The 16,436-nt window shown below is 36.1% G+C and overlaps 1 protein-coding gene across 1 annotated transcript in view; it reads right to left on the reverse strand.

The window, feature by feature from the left end:
- Positions 1-6,337: 6,337 nt before the first annotated feature.
- The window catches only part of LOC150095577 (uncharacterized), a 146,994-nt gene continuing 136,895 nt past the window's right edge, over positions 6,338-16,436 (reverse strand). The window contains exon 9 of the mRNA XM_090410328.1: positions 6,338-6,519. Within this exon, the coding sequence (XP_090266454.1) occupies positions 6,415-6,519 (105 nt within the window). The 3' untranslated portion in view covers positions 6,338-6,414. The remainder of the gene's footprint in view (positions 6,520-16,436) is intronic.

Raw genomic sequence — 16,436 nt, forward strand, 5'->3', positions numbered from 1 at the left:
CATGCATCGAATACTTATAGGAAAAATTTAAAAACAGAGTATCTATGGGAAAGCAGTTGAAAGAAGTCAATGAGAAGGATCATCTATTAAGAAAATAGCTCTCTTCTGAATACAATCTAGTATTCTGGAGAGCTATTTTTTTTTTTTCCACCATTCCAGATTTGAGAGCAATACTCTAAGGTGAGACAGATTTGGGATTTATATAGTGTTTATTAGTTGAGCATCTTTGATGAAATGCAGATGGAAATGATAAACAGGAAAAACATTAAGGAAGACATATTATACATACATACATACATACATATATATATATATATATATATATATATATATATACATATACAGTAAACCCTTGATTTAATGGACCTCGATTTAACAGACAAAATTTCCGGTCCATATGTCACATGTGAAAATTAATATCCTGTTAATTTTAAAATGCTTATAACCAAGATTTGCTTATAATTAAATTAACAGGTTATTTTTTGTTATTAATTCACTGTTATTTTTAACAAATTTTGGCGAATAGGCTATCATATGTTGGAAAAACACTAGTAATTTAGCCGACATAAATGAGTCACCGCTCATAAAACATGTTCGGCGAATGATTAGGATGTGATCGCACCAACCGCACTGTTGGTTCTTTTGTCGTGTGGCGTGACTTTCTGCGGCAGTTTTATTACACACATTTTTGTAATTTTAGGGAGTTAATTATAAAAAAAAAAACAGCAGAATTCAAAAATTCAAAAAAACCTCGAGTTTCTTCAAAGCAGGATTACCTAAACCAAGCGCCTCAACATCGAACATTAACTTATCTATTAGTGTGAAAATTGCATGTAAAAGAATATTTTGTTATTGCAGTGCTAATATTGATAAAATTGGAGTATAATGTTACAGATATTTTTATTTTAAAAAATATGTGAGTTAACGGACATCCTTTAGTCCCTATTAATCCATTAATATCGAGAGTTTACTGCATGTGTGTGTGTGTGTGTGTGTGTGTGTGTATACTAGAGAGAGGAAATGTGAAATTCCATCAGATTGGTCAAAAGCTAAGGTTATGCTTATATTTAAGAAAGAAAACAGATATGATTGTGGAAATTATAGAGGAATAAGTTTATTAAATACAGGTTACAATATTTACAGTAAAATTCTGAATAAAAGACTATTTATAAATATTGCAAACAATCTACTTTCAGAAGAACAAAATAGCTTCAGACATGGAAGATTATGTATAGACAATATTTATGTGTTAAAAAAATTATTGAAAAAAGACAAGAATTTAAATTAGAGACTCATATGGTCTTTATAGATTATGAGAAACATTTTAATAAAAACACAGAAAATGATGGAATGATGAAAAATGAAAAAAAAAACAAGGATATCCATTACATTTAGTACAAAGTTTATATAAAGATACAAAAATAGTTACAGTTTGTTAATAACCAACAAGAAGAGATTGAAATTAATCAATATGTTAGACAGGGATGTAGTTTATCTCCAACTCTATTCAATATATATATATAATATATATATATTGATCAATAAATATACAACAATAAAAGAAGATATCCAGTTAACCAGGACTTTTACCAATACAATGCTGTAATGCAGATGACCAGATTACATTACAATTATTAACCCTTTAACTGCTATGGTCGAGTTAACTTGAGCATGGAAAAAAATGGCGACCTTACTACGATCGAGTTAACTCGATCGATGAAAAATCAATTTAACTCGATTTTTCATCCCGCATACAGCCAAACCAGAACACACGCAATTTACAGACTTTCAGATTCTCACCAGGCATGACCTAGAAGAATATGCTAGCCGACTGGGAAACCTCCTAACTCATTATTGACAGGTAATAGTACACTGCCCGTGTACTATGTGATGACCAGCCTGCAGTGGTACAATCGTTTTAACTGATGTACCTTCAAAATGGAGGAAGCTATGGATCTCTAAGTATATCAATATGTCTCTTGAAGGGTATCATATTATTCATGCTGCATGGAGAAAAGGGGGGGGGGGAGGACAGAAACCAGAAGTGTCTTCAGAGAAGGAGTTTATTATTATTATTATTACGGGTGACTCCAGGGAGTCCTTAGACTCATCAAGGGAGGCCTTAAACATCATGTCCACAGAACTATTCGACACTCTCACAGTATCGATCATACCTTGCCTTGAACTCATTCACTGTCATAGCACCCACAACAGCCTCTGGCAGCTTATGCCACTCATTCACCACTCTAAAAGTAAAGAACCCAGCTCTAACATCCTTGCTAACCAAACTCTTTCCCAGCTTCCATAGATGTCCCCTAGTTCTCCCACCACCAGTCCTGATCGCAAAAATATCATCTGAATTAATCCTATAGAAACCGCAGCAATTTGAATGTCTCAATCATATCTCCCCTTTTCTGCCTATCAACCAATTTCTGCAACCCACAAATCTTCAACCTGTTCTCATAAGGTTCATTCCATAGACCTACTATCATCTTGGTCACTCACCTCTGGATCCTCTCCACCTCCTCCCCATCAAGAAGAAACTTAGGTGACCAAATCCGGGCACAGTAGTCGAGATGAGGTCTTATCAAGGCTCGGTACAGAGGAACAATAACTTGCTTGTCTCTGTTCGTCAAAGTATTTTTCAGCAACCAAGTGATTTGATGAGCTGATTTAGCCACTTTTGCAATGTGTCCCCTAAACTTCATCTCCCTATCCACCAACACTCCCAAGTCCCTTGCCTCATCAATCTCCTGGAGTACAGTTCCACCAATGTGGTATACTGCTGCTAATCTTTTCACCCCAAAATGAATAACCTTACATTTTGTTGCATTAAATTGACATCCATTCTCCTTAGCCCAGATTTCCAATCTATCCAAATCATCCTGCAAGATTTTGACATCTTCTGCATTCACTATTGCCCTACCCAACTTTGCATCATCAGCGAACAAATGAACCGTTCCTCTTAAATTCTTCCCTATATCGCTAATGAACAAATTAAACAGCAGTGGTCCAAGAACAGAACCCTGCGGCACACCACTAGTCACAGGCCATCTTTTGGATTCAACTGCTGAATAAACTACTCTCTGATATCTCTCCATCAACCGCCCACCTATCCATCTCACCAACCCTATATCCATTCCCATATGTTGCAGTTTACGGATTAGAAATCCATGTATCCTGTCAAAGGCCTTAGCCAGGTCCAGCAGTATCACTGTAAACCCATTACCCTTATTCAGTTCAGCCCTATATCCATTCCCATATGTTGCAGTTTACGGATTAGAAATCCATGTGGTATCCTGTCAAAGGCCTTAGCCAGGTCCAGCAGTATCACTGTAAACCCATTATTACCCGTATCCAGTTCAGCCGTCACTGTGTTATAAAACTTGAGCAAGTTATTGAAGCATGATCTACCCTTCACAAAGCCATGCTGCCCCCCCCCCCCCCCCCCCGTATAGTATCTCATTTTCATTAATCCATTCTTGTATTTCTCCCTTGACTACTTTCTCCAAGACCTTAGCAATGACTCCTGATATGCTGATCGGTTAGTAATTTGCAAAAGTAGTCTTCGATCCTCCTTTATGCAGTGGAACTATTTTTCCCTCTTTCCACACCTTCGGGACTAAAATAAGCAGAGGTGGCAGTATTTCACCAGGCAATGAAGGTCATCTACCACTCAGTGGGTCTAGTTGGCATTTATTCCAAAAAAAAAAAAAAAAATCAGCTAACGCCTTTTTATTCCCCGTATACGGGGAGTAGGCGAGGCCATTTAGCCCTATCTAACTTTTGGAGACTGAGTGGGCAGTTCAATCTCCACTGGTCCCAATCAGAGATAGCTGGCCCAAGGCTATCACTAATTAAGCGGTACTCAGTGAAGAGAGACGGCTCAAATGTGCCGCCATCTCGTGGTCCCTAACACAATATATTTTTAATGTCTGAAATAATGTGGGTTCTACGGTCGATTTTCTTGAGTTTACAGGATGAAAAACCCGAGTTTCCGGGAGGAAAAACCTGCTTGCCCGTGCCAGAGATTGACTAACTCGGGAACCGGTCGAAAAAAGGCTTAGAAAAATTTCCTCTAGTCGCCGACTAGACTCGAAACCAAGTCTTCCTTCGTGCGGCCAAGCGTGGTGGTTGGCAAACGCCACATCCACTGAGCTACACAGGCTCCGGCATTTATTCCAACTAGAGTTAAATCAGTGCAGGAGTCATATATTTTTTTTTTATACAAGTAGTAAAATATTGTTAATACCATTTATTGAAATACTCTGGATAGTTGCAAAGATGTGTATAGAAAGGTTTTTTTACTTGGCCATAAAGTAAATTATACTAGACAAGAAATTATATTCTTGTTTTAATCCTTTACTCAAGTATAAGAAATGATTGTTTGCTTACACATGATTAAAAGAATATAATTGCTATAAAATGTAAACTTTTTTTTGCATTTCAAATTGGTACAGCTATCTCTAATCCAGAGTATTTTAATAATATGATGATACACCATTTTACTATTTGTATATGGAAAATATATGCCTTCTGCATTGATCTAACCTAAGGTTAAATCAATGCAGAAAGCAGGAACTAGATTAGGTATCTTCTTGGTCTAGCTCATACTGATGAGACCTCAATAACGGTTGAAATTGGTCTGTGTTGTGACCCCCCCCTCCTGTAATGTGTAGCAACATACACATGTCTAAGAGAGTAAGTCTACTGTGCATTACGCTATACTGAGGCAACAGATATAAACAGCTTCTATGTACAAGTAGCTTAGCTGTAAATATGTATCTTTACAATGAGGTAAACTTTGCTTACACTTGAATAAAGAATTAAAACAAGAATATAGCCCAAGAAAATAATATAAAACAATTACAACCATTGAAGATTAAATTGCAACAATTAAACAAAGAAAAAAAAAAAAGATATAAAAACAACAAGAAAATAGCTGTCCTGGTTGGCCAAGTGGTTAGCGTACCCACACATGCTGCAATATTTGGATGAATGTTTATGATTGTCTTTAGGTGGGAGATGAATTTCATTGCCCAGTATGAGGCCACTGCCTGCTTACTGGAGGCATTAAATGGCTTGAAAAAGTTCCACATTTAGTCTGTACAGTAGGGAGTATGTAAAAAATACCAAAACATACATAAAATTAATAAATAAATAAAAATATGAAAAAATCCTTAGTTCACAATGCACTATAGGTTTACAGAAAATACCTTTTTTTGGGTTGGAACTACATAATATATATATATATAGTAAAATCCCGAAGTTACGCGGTAGGTGGGACCAACAAAAAGTGCGTAAGTCGAAATTCGTGTAACTTGGGGTATAATTTTGCATGTAATTTATATATACAAACATACAATTGGGACCAAAGGTTTACAAAAACACCTATATTTTTTAAGAAATATAATCATAATTGTAGTTTTTCGTACATAAAAAAAAGAAAGTTATTTCGATGTCGATGGTTTCATAAAATCTAATAGATTTGTCTGATGGCATAATGTCTTTTTCTTGTCATGCAAAATGTCATCATAGCAAGCTAATGATTTTTTTATTCCTTGCCTTGTGGCTACAATTCGTTCCTCGTTAGAATCTATAAACCTTTCTTTTATGATTGTTCTTACTGTGGATTCCTGTAGATCAAACTTCTTTGCTAGCTCACAAATTTTCATTCCACCTTCAAAATCCTTAATAATGTTGAGTTTTGTTTCCAAAGTCAATGTTTTTTTTTTTTGCTAGCTGTAGAAAAATCAAACTTGCTTCTTTTGGATGACATTATTATTTTTTATGTGATAAAATTTTTATCAAGAACATAACATTAAACAATTGCAAGGTTTGTAGACTATAAAAATCGTGTATGAATGGAGACCACATGAAACACGTCAGTGCTTGTTCACGGCATGTGCGACGCTGGTGAATGTGGCCAGTGCCTGAAAGATACGACTAGTGGTGAGGCATGAAGCGGGACGGGAATACGTACATATAAGAAACCACGTAACTCTGGATTCGCCTGAGTCGGGGTAGCGTAAGTCAGGGTATGACTGCATATAGATAGATAGATATAATTTATTAGGCAGTGTAATAACATGCATTGCTCTAATTAAATTTTTGGAGAATCATATTGCATATCATGTTTGTATAAGGTTTGTATCTTAGTATTAAAGCTTAAAATCAAAGAATGTTTACTGTGATTGCCTGCCAATATACAGGCAATCACAGGCAATGTTTACTGTGATTGCCAGTATATTGTTTGTACAAGCATGGATACCACTTTCAACAATTCAAATGTAACAAATAATTTATTCAAAAATAAATCAAATGAAAACTACATTACTAATTTCAGATAAAGTTTTATTTATGTAAATGATATACAGTGTATTTACAAATATCATACTTATTTCTAATTTACTGTTAAAAGGGATTTTCAGCATTATTCGTTTTCTTTTTCTTCTGCTTCTTCTTCTTCTTTTCTTTGGATAGCTTTGACTGACGTGGCATTCTTTTTTCAGACAGAATCTAAAATTAACAACATAATATTAATTTGTTTTAAATGTCAGTTTATTAGTCATTTATATATGTTAGCTTAAATTCTTGAGGAAAACTGGAAAAGTTTTTTCATTAAATAATGATGACAGCAAAAAAGTGAAATATTTATTAGACTAGTTAGTGTACAGGTGCAACTTGAAGATTTTAATCTGATAATTTTGCAGCAAGTAGAGGTTTGTATATATCACAGATGAGATGTTCAATTGAGATAGCTGTTTTAGTTATATCAACACAAGAATCCATGATGAAAATCCTACCATTTCAAATTAAGTTGGTTCATGATGCATTCTGCTCATTAGGAGTAATGATGAAACAATCATATGTTAGCATTGTTGGTTGTCTCTGAGGAGTAGATAATCCAAAAACCCTGCCTTAGAGAGACAAATATATTATGATTATTATTATTATGTGACACCCCCCAAGGAGTCCAAGGGCTCATCAAGGAAGGGCACCTGCTCTACAACTCTCCATCTCCACCACTCAAATCCACCAACTATAGCGAACTGCATCATCTACACCAACAGCATCTACTGCCCACCACCACTATTATTTCACAATCACAAACGTTCATGCCCATGGCAGGATTTGAGCCCACAGCCTTTTGGCTGGAGAGCAGATACACTAACCACTCGGCCAAATAGGCCAGCACAAGTTCAACTGGGAAATATAAACAGTCTGCTGGGTCCAACTTAGGATAGTAAAGGACAGTGGTTAAGCAATGTATCTTATGAGGGAGAAACATCTGGTCACCTGGTTTTCAGTGTGATGTGGAAACATTGGAGAGGGTCCAGATGAGTGACTATGACAATATCAGGACTTTGGAATGCTGGCTATGGAGAGAAAGGTTGAAGAAATGTGGATTACAGAGTTTGGTGGATAGGAAGAAAAGAGGTGATATGATAGAGACATTTAAATTAGTGAGAGGATATTAATGGATTAATCCAGATGGGATTATAAAAAGAGTAGAAGGCAAGAGGGGTAAAAACCAGAGGCCATCCCTGGGAGTTATGTAAGAGTGTGGTGAAAAGGTGTATGAGGAATAGATTTTTTTAAATGGAGAACTGTCAGTGAATGGAACACATTACCAGAATGTGTTGTTAATGCAAGAAGCGTTAAGGATTTTAAGATCACACTTGGACTACTGTGTTGAGATTTGGTCACCTGGTTTTCATTGTGATGTGGAAACATTGGAGAGGATCCAGAGATAAGTGACTAAGATAATATCAAGGTCATATATATTACAATTACATATTATACCATCTACTGCCCACTAATAGTATTTCAATCTTTAAACTATGTGTATTCTCAGGTCTTTAAACCAGAAGTCTCATCTATAGCAATTAAGCTAAGAAGGTTTCAAATAATGAAATATGTTAGTATATAATTAGCAATGGATTGAATGTTATTCTAGTTTTTCAAGAGAAAAATTTCTACAGCATTTCAGTATTTTACTTATGCAATTTTTCACATTAAATTTACTCGCAGTACTTTTCAGACAAGAAAAAGAACAATTAAGATTGTGAAAAAACTTGTAAAAACAACATAACATTATAAAAAAAAAAGAAAGAAAAGGAGTATCTCTAGATTGTTCTACAGAATGCTGTCTAGAAGAAAGTCTGCTGAAGTAGACAAGTTTATTTTTTTTAATTAAATTGCAGAGAGAGAGACTAGTATAAACTGCTGTCTGTTTGGATTTTTTCTAATGCAATTTAAGAAGTGGTCTAGTGCTGAAGAACAGCTGGAATGATAAGTTTTATCATTTTTTAAGAACATAACTATTTTTTTTTGATTGATTTAGAGAACAACTGAAGTAAATTATCATCATCATCATTAATATTATCATTATTATAAATCAGGAAGGGGTGCTTAAGGGTCAAAGCTGTATAACTGAGAGGAGACTTCCACATAGCCTTTACAGGAATGCAGAGAACTGATCAGGACTTCTGACGTAATGTCCAATCCTCACCTTCTCGTGGTGCACCCTGTTAGGTATACTGAACAAACGAAGATGGGCTGGCAATTTGGGATTTAGCCGACCAAGTTGTATTCTTATTGGCTTGAACCACAAGTAAAATGATGGTACAACATGACATAATTTCATGCCGGCTGAGGCAGTGCCCAGTTAAACAAGGCCTTTGTTGTTTTCACCAGAGAACCAGGGTGAACAGCAAAAAGTTAGCTACTGGAACAAATCCTGAAACACACCCCAACTCAACATCACCAGAGTTCAAGACTGGTACTATCAACATAAGAAGCCTTAATGGCAAAGAAATGGAACTAGCAGAAGAATTGGATAAGTACCAGATCGACATTAACAGGGGTGATTGAAACAAAAAAGAAAAAAAAACTGGTGAGATCTTTCTAAGCAATAAATAATTAATGTTATATTCAGGTAATAACAATCAGGAAAAGAAAGAGTAGTTATCGTATTCAACACTATATTTGAGGGTAATCTTCTTGAATGGCAGACAAAATATCAAGCAGAGTGATGTGGGCAAATATCAGAATGGGGAATTGTACAATGAGACTTATTTATGCCTATTGTCCCCCAGAGGATTCTACTAAGGTATTAGAATGCATGGACAAAATCATCTGATCTGAGAACTTTTACTTGCTGAATTTGAAAGCAAACATACAAGAGAAGAGTCTAAAACATCTGCAAATCAAAGAGCTAGTGATTTCCTCTTGATAATCCCCATTTCAGCAACTTTCAATCAATCCTGCAAAACTATATCACGTCATCAAAATTAATTTGGCCCAATGTACTCACAGCCAGCATTGGTCAACTTCAAGGAAAACTAAAGCAACCGTCACTAGCATGTAAGATTATTTGGAATAAATAATTCATCAAGCAAATTATGACTCATAATGAAAAAGGGGTATGCTCTTCATTCTCATTATACAGATTTCGTGAAAATAATTCATAGCACTGAGGAATGAAATTAAACATTTGTTTAAAAAAGTAATACAGTTGACTCTCATTAAAACTTAAAGGGATCATGGCTTGTTATAGTGGACAGTTTGCCATAGTGAATTTCTTTGAACACAGATTGATAGAACAGGATAAAGAAACTATGGAAAGGCTCTAAAGAAAGGTAAAGGGTATAAAGATTATATTGCGATTATAAATTGTAGATTATGAGGATAGACTGGACTGTAGAAACTGGCAGATGGAAGAAAGAGGAGTGATATGATAGAGGTATATAAACGTTTTCACTATACAGAAGGTGGGAAGAAGACAAGGGTCATCCATGGATGCTAAGTTTGTGTGCAGTTAAGAAAGAGGTGAGAGCTAGATTTTTCTCTCACAGAACCCTGAGTAAATAAGTAAGTAAGTAGAACAGTCTGCCTGTTGAAGTAGTGAGTGCAACTAGTGTGAACAAGTTTAAGAGAAAGTATGACAAGTGGTGTGGTTGATGTATGGCCTCTCTCAATGAGTCCTTTGACTCCCTGGAGGTCTAATAATAATAATAGCATTATACTTATGGGACTTCAATTAAGACTTTTTGGCAGTTTGTTATAGTGGTGTTTGCTATAGTGAAAGTCAACTGTATATCATCTGTGATGGAGGCATCATCATCATCAGTGCAAAAAGTATAGTTTGCAAGGATGGGCAACACTAAAAAAGTGGGAATGGTTACACTGAGAGCCTAAAATTTTAAGTCCTAGGAAGGCTACATTCTACTGTTGGTTGGGAAGCCTTAAAATCAGTTTCTTTCCCTATTTTTAAGTTTCCCACACCCATATTTATTTAGATTAGGATGGTTTTTAAGAGCAGTTGCAGATTCTAGAAAGTTTCTCATGCATGAACTTTCCATGATGAAGCAGCTTATTTTTTTATTTATTTCTCTAAAGTATAGAGCTAAAAGGCTTCACTTTGGCATAAATAAGTGGGAATGGATCTTATTATGGATAAATATTATGGATCTGGCCATATTTTATAGCCAAATAGAAAAAGAAAACGTAAATGTTTAGAAATTTACAAGAGAGCTTATGAGAAAATAACCTTCGGCACTGGTTTGCACTTATAAAAGATATGAACTCTGTTCAGGAGAGTCATATTTTCTTTTATTAGTGCTTAAAGTTCAAAACTTAAGTTTCTTCTGTTTGTCTATAAAAGGTGTATGGATCCAGCATATCCTCAGTTTTAATATCTTTTTTTTTTTTTTTTTATGCAAAATTTAAGCCTTTTAGCTCTGTACTTTATTACTTGATTATATGCCTACTGAGAGAATTTTTGCTCTCTTAAGGTCTCTGCAAAAAGAGAATCTTGGTGAGAAGCATTTTTAAAAAAACGTTCTGTGTAAAAACTAGCCAAGAAGAGTGAGAGTCCACAGTGCTTTCTAGTTATTTATTTATTTATTTATATACATTCTCCTTTTTACTAAAAATGCTCTTCTAGAATCTTCGTGCAATTTCGGGCCATCTCATAAAATTAATACAGGCATCCCTCGATTAATGCGGTTAATTAATCCCTCAATGTTACCGCGTATATCAAAATCGCGTAAATCAAATCTAATAATCAATGGTAAAAAGTACAATTTGTTCTTGATCGATTACTGTACTAATAGTATGTTTTATATGGTACTCTTTTAGGAAAGATAAAATATGAATGCAAATTAATTGTTTAATAAATACTTGTATCTACATTAGTTACTGCAATTTTTTTTTTAATCAAAAGAAGTTATAAAGAGTTGTTTGAACAGTTTTAGCTTTTTTCTTATCGGCATAAATTCTATGATAACAAGCAAAATTACTCTCCAGACCTCGGCAAACAAGCATTCTTCAATTAACATCTGAATCCATATCCATTACTTGCTGCTTAAGCGATTCTAAACTGCGAAATATTCCATCCAGTTTTTTGACTGTTATTTCCTTTGGAACCTCATCTTCACATTCCATTGTTCGCTGTCTTCATAAGTGCGTTGTTCAATTTCAAGAAGATAGTTGTCACTGAAATCTTTTGAATTTGAATCCAATAATTCTTTAACATCTTCTGCATCAACACCGTCAAAACCGAGGTCTTCACCAATTGCAACGATTTCTTTGACCACTTTGTTCACAGGATTTTGAAAACAACCTAAGTCATTAGCGCATTCTGGCAGGTTTTTCCAAACAGCTTTCATGCAACTAGAATACACTCACTCCCACGAGTCACGAATGTTCTCAATTGCGTGTTTAATGTTAAATTTTTTCCAAAATTCGTGGAGCATAATCGCATTTTCTCCCGTTGTTGTTTCTACTACCTTTGAGAATGTCTTTTTAAGAAAATAGGCTTTGAAAGTTGCAATGACGCCCATGTCCATGGGTTGCAGCAATGATGTCGTATTTGGTGGGAAAAATAAAACTTTCACATTCTCACACAGATCGTTAAGAGAATTTGGATGACTAGGTGCGTTGTCTAAAAGCAAAAGAGCTTTGAAAGCTAAGTTATTTCTCTTGCAATAAGTTTCAATTGCCGGGCAAAACTAAGACTTTAACCAATCTTTGAATAGACTTTGGTTAACCCAAGCCTTCTGATTCGCCCGCCAAATTGCAGGTAAAGAGCTATTGTTACATCCTTTTAAAGTCCTTGGGTTCTGAGTTCGATAGACAAGCAGTGGCTTCAATTTAAAATCTCCATTAGCATTCCCTCCAAGCATAACAGTTAAGCGATCTTTTGATACTTTATAGCCAGGCTGCACTGCTTCTTTTTTGGATATAAAAGTTTTAGATGGTATTTTTTTCGAATACAGTCCAGTTTTATCTACATTGAAAATTTGGCGGTAATCAATCATTTTCTTCGATAATTTTCTGCAGCTCAGCAGGAAATGTGGATGCAGCATCTTCATTGGCACTTGCAGCTTCACCTGTTATTTTGACATTCTTTAGTCCAGCTCTAGATTTAAAATTTTCAAGCCAACCTTTGCTAGCTGCGAATTTTGAATTGTCTTCTTTATATTTAGTCTCTTTAAGTCTTGAAAACAGGCTTAGAGCTTTGGCTGTGATATTATTATAAGCGCTAATTGGAATTCTCTTTTGATTGCAGTCTTCCAGCCAAATAATCACAATTTCAGCCATTATAGCACTCCGGTTACGTGTGCATTGCATACTTGCAAATGTAGATGCCACTTTGCCTTGCTCTCAATGCTCATCAGCTTTGGATAAAATAGTCCGTATTGTAGACTCATTAAAACCAAATTTGCATCCAATCTTACTTTTACTTTCACCACGTTTAAATCTTTTAATTATATCAAGCTTTGTACTTTGTAATCTTTTTTGACCCAGTTGTGGGATTGCTCTTATTCTTCGACATGATCAATGGGTTGTAAAATTTATGAAGAACGTAATTTGTAAATAGGTACAACAGAACAACTGGAGAATGCAATGCACCCGCTCTTAATGCTAGCAGCGAAGTAACTGGCTGGCACTCAGCCTCGTGGCATGATCTTCTCGGGATTTTCCCAGCTATGTGGTGTGATTTTCATGATTTTCACCTGTTGTTGTTTCTGAGAATGTCTTTTTAAGAAAATAGGCTTTGAAATTGCAATGACTCCCATGTCCATAGGTTGTAACAATGATGTTGTATTTGGTGGGGAAAATAAAACTTTCACATTTTCACACAGATCTTGTGACGTGAGCATGATTTTGCGTGGTAAATTTAAAGGCGCATTAATCAAAACTCTTGCCGTGTCAAGGGATTTCCACAATTAATTTCGCCGCGATAATCAAATCCGCGTTAAGCAAGGGATACCTGTATAACTTTCACTGCATAGCAACTCCAAGAGATATTTAAAATCACCCACTTTTCATGTACTTCATCAATCAACTAATCTTAAACAGAATTCTTCAAACATTTTGTTTAAGATTTAAGTATGTGAAACAAACATTCAGCTTCTCTATCTATTTGCTGGTGAAAGGTCTGTATATTAGCACCCATGCTCTTTACAGTCATTGTTGCAACAATTGTTCACTTTCATTGAAGGAGCAACTTCCTCTACCAGTCAACATATAGAAAGGAAGGAACACTTTTAACCTTAACAGACTTCAATACAAAATGAAGACAATGAAAATACACAGTGGAATACCAGTATGATAACAATTTGATTTCTTTCATTCTGAAACTGAATTTCATATCCTCATATTTTCAAAGACAACTCTGAAAGAACTGGACTGAGCATAAACATCAGGCAATTTAAAAGATCCACGTGCATAATCCTGCTCCAAATAATTCATCCCAAATACCTGTTATTGAAAAGAATGGAGTAAACCAGAAATACATCAACCATTTCCCCTATTTTGACAGTCACTCAGCAATGTCAACATTGATGTGTCATGTGAAATATGCTTTTGGAGTTTTGAGTTTCAAGTCACTGACTGGGACATCCATGCTGCAGCTCTTCTTTAACAGGGCTGTTTTCATCCCAACTTTGCTTTATTTCTATGAAACATGGACCACATGCTTCAGGTACCTTTCAGTGAATACAGAGAATATTAAGGATCCTTAAGATTGACTGAAAAACAAATGCACTGACATCAGCAGTTTGGCTAAAGCTAGCCGCATGATTATCCTTTCTTAAAAAATAAATAAATAAATAAAAAATGGATATCTGCATTAATATTAAGGCAATAATCATTCACCACCACCAACTCCATTGGATTAGTCACATCACCCATATACATCTACCAAAACACTCTTCTCAGAATTGAACTGAGAATGAGCCAAAGAAACAAGAGAGCAAACACACACTTCAAGGATAACCTCAAGGCAAGATGTAACATCAACATAGACAACTGGTAAGCTCTGGCTGAAATGAAGAAAGGCAGTGTCTGCAGAGTCTAAAATGTTTTAAACTGTATAGTGTACCACAAAGACCAAGAAGAAGAAAAATAACAGAAGAATATCACATTGCATGAAGAAATATTTTTTCAATTATCAGTGCCTCCTGGAAACATAAGTTAACACTGTGGAAGGTCATGTAGATTGGTCATGCATGGCATAATCAGCCTTCTTTGGACTCACTAGTAAATCAATTTTGGAAGATAATTACAATTGAGTAACTGAGTAATTATAGATGATGATCACCTTCTAAATGAAACTAGTAATTAATTAAGCAAGCTAGTCTTCCTCAAATTATGTAGGGATGCAGACACTGTACCAACCTGCCTCAAGCTATAAGCAAAGTTTTCAGACTGGAGAATTCTCAACATTTACAAGTGACCAACTTTGTTCTACTATGGGTACAGATCACTGTCATACTACTTGCTTGCTTCACAACAACAAACAGAACTTTATGTTGGAGGTTTAATGGACTTTTTACAGCACTCACAAAGAATTAAAATAGAATTTAATACTTCCTATATTTCGTCCTAGTCACTAGGACATCTACGGGGATTACAAAGACAATTAATGTAACATGCACACAAAAACTTACAATACTAAGCCCAACCACGTGGGTGACAATAAAGTCCTATCTAGGTGGAGCGCCCTCTAAGGGCAGTTGTAGGTGGCCTGGAATGTAAGGTGGGACCTCTGGCGATGACTGTTTCCCAAATCTTCGGAAGCTTAATGCAACCGTATTTGTTAAGATTTGGTTGGTTTTTGAGAGCTGCTGCTGCTTCTAAGAAAAGTCTCTCTTTCTTGAATTTGCTGTGGTGGAGCATGGTGGTTTTTTTCCATGATACTCTGTGGGTGGTGTCCAAAACATGGTCAGCCAAGCCTGAATGGCCATAGTTGTGTTTAACGATGTACGACTTGTGTTCCTCTAGGCGGATGGATGCTGATCTGCCTGTCTGTCCAAAGTACGCAAGCTTACAGGAACAGGGTACTTTGTAAACTCCAGGCAGAGAGAGAGGAGGGAGCTGATCTTTCGTAGAACGGATAAGGGTAGCCAGTTTGCGGTAGGGCTTATATGCTGTGTGTAGGTTATACTTTTTTAGTATCTTAGCTATTTTTTCCGAAGTGCCACGGATGTAGGGTATGGTGATGGCATTTTTAAATTCTTGTTGATGAGAGGGATGGGGAATGGGGGAGGAATTGATTATTTTTTTGATACTGTGTTCGCTGTAGCCATTGGAGAGGAAAGTTCTGTGTAAGTGGTTAAGCTCAGTAGTGAGGGCGGTTCCACTGGAACAAAGATTGTGGGCTCTCTTGGTAAGGGTTTTAATGATGCCATATTGTTGTGAGGGGTGGTGGTGGGAGAGTTTGTGAATGTATCTGCCTGTGTGTGTGGGTTTTCTGTATACAGTGAAGGCAAGTGTATCATTAGGCAGGCGCGTGACTAAGGTGTCTAGGAAGGGTAAACAATTGTTCTTTTCCTTTTCCATAGTAAACTGGATTCTTGGATGTAGGCTATTGAGATGACCAAGGAAGGAATCTAACGTGTCTGGGCCATGAGGCCAAATAGAGAACACATCATCTACATATCTTAGCCAGATAGAAGGTTTGAGTGGGGCTGAGTCTATGGCTCGTTTTTCGAAATCTTCCATATAGAAATTGGCAAGGGGGGGTGAGAGGGGGGAGCCCATGGCGGTTCCCTCTATCTGCTTGTAGATTTTGTTATTCCAAGCAAAATACCCAGAGTTGATGGCAAAGGAAAAGAGATCTAAGATGTCAGGGGGAAAAACGTTTTCTAAGAGAGATAAAGTGTCAGTTAAGGGAATATTAGTAAACAAGGAGGAGATATCAAAGCTTACTAATATGTCTGTATTATTCAAGGTTAAATTTTCTGTGAGGGCTTTAAAGTGAGTAGAGTTTTTTATATAGGAAGCTGAATTTCCGGTGAGGGGGGACAGAGAGTTGGCCAGCTGTTTAGACAGTCTGTAACACGGTGCATTGGTGGCATCTACTATAGGCCTGAGTGGGGAATTAGGTTTGTGGATTTTTGGTAGACCGTATATTCGGGGGG

The sequence above is a fragment of the Typopeltis vanoorti genome, chromosome 20 (genome assembly GCF_054136105.1).
Source record: "Typopeltis vanoorti isolate ZY-2024b chromosome 20, IOZ_Tvanoo_1.0, whole genome shotgun sequence".
Classification (NCBI taxonomy): Eukaryota; Metazoa; Arthropoda; class Arachnida; order Uropygi; family Thelyphonidae; genus Typopeltis; species Typopeltis vanoorti.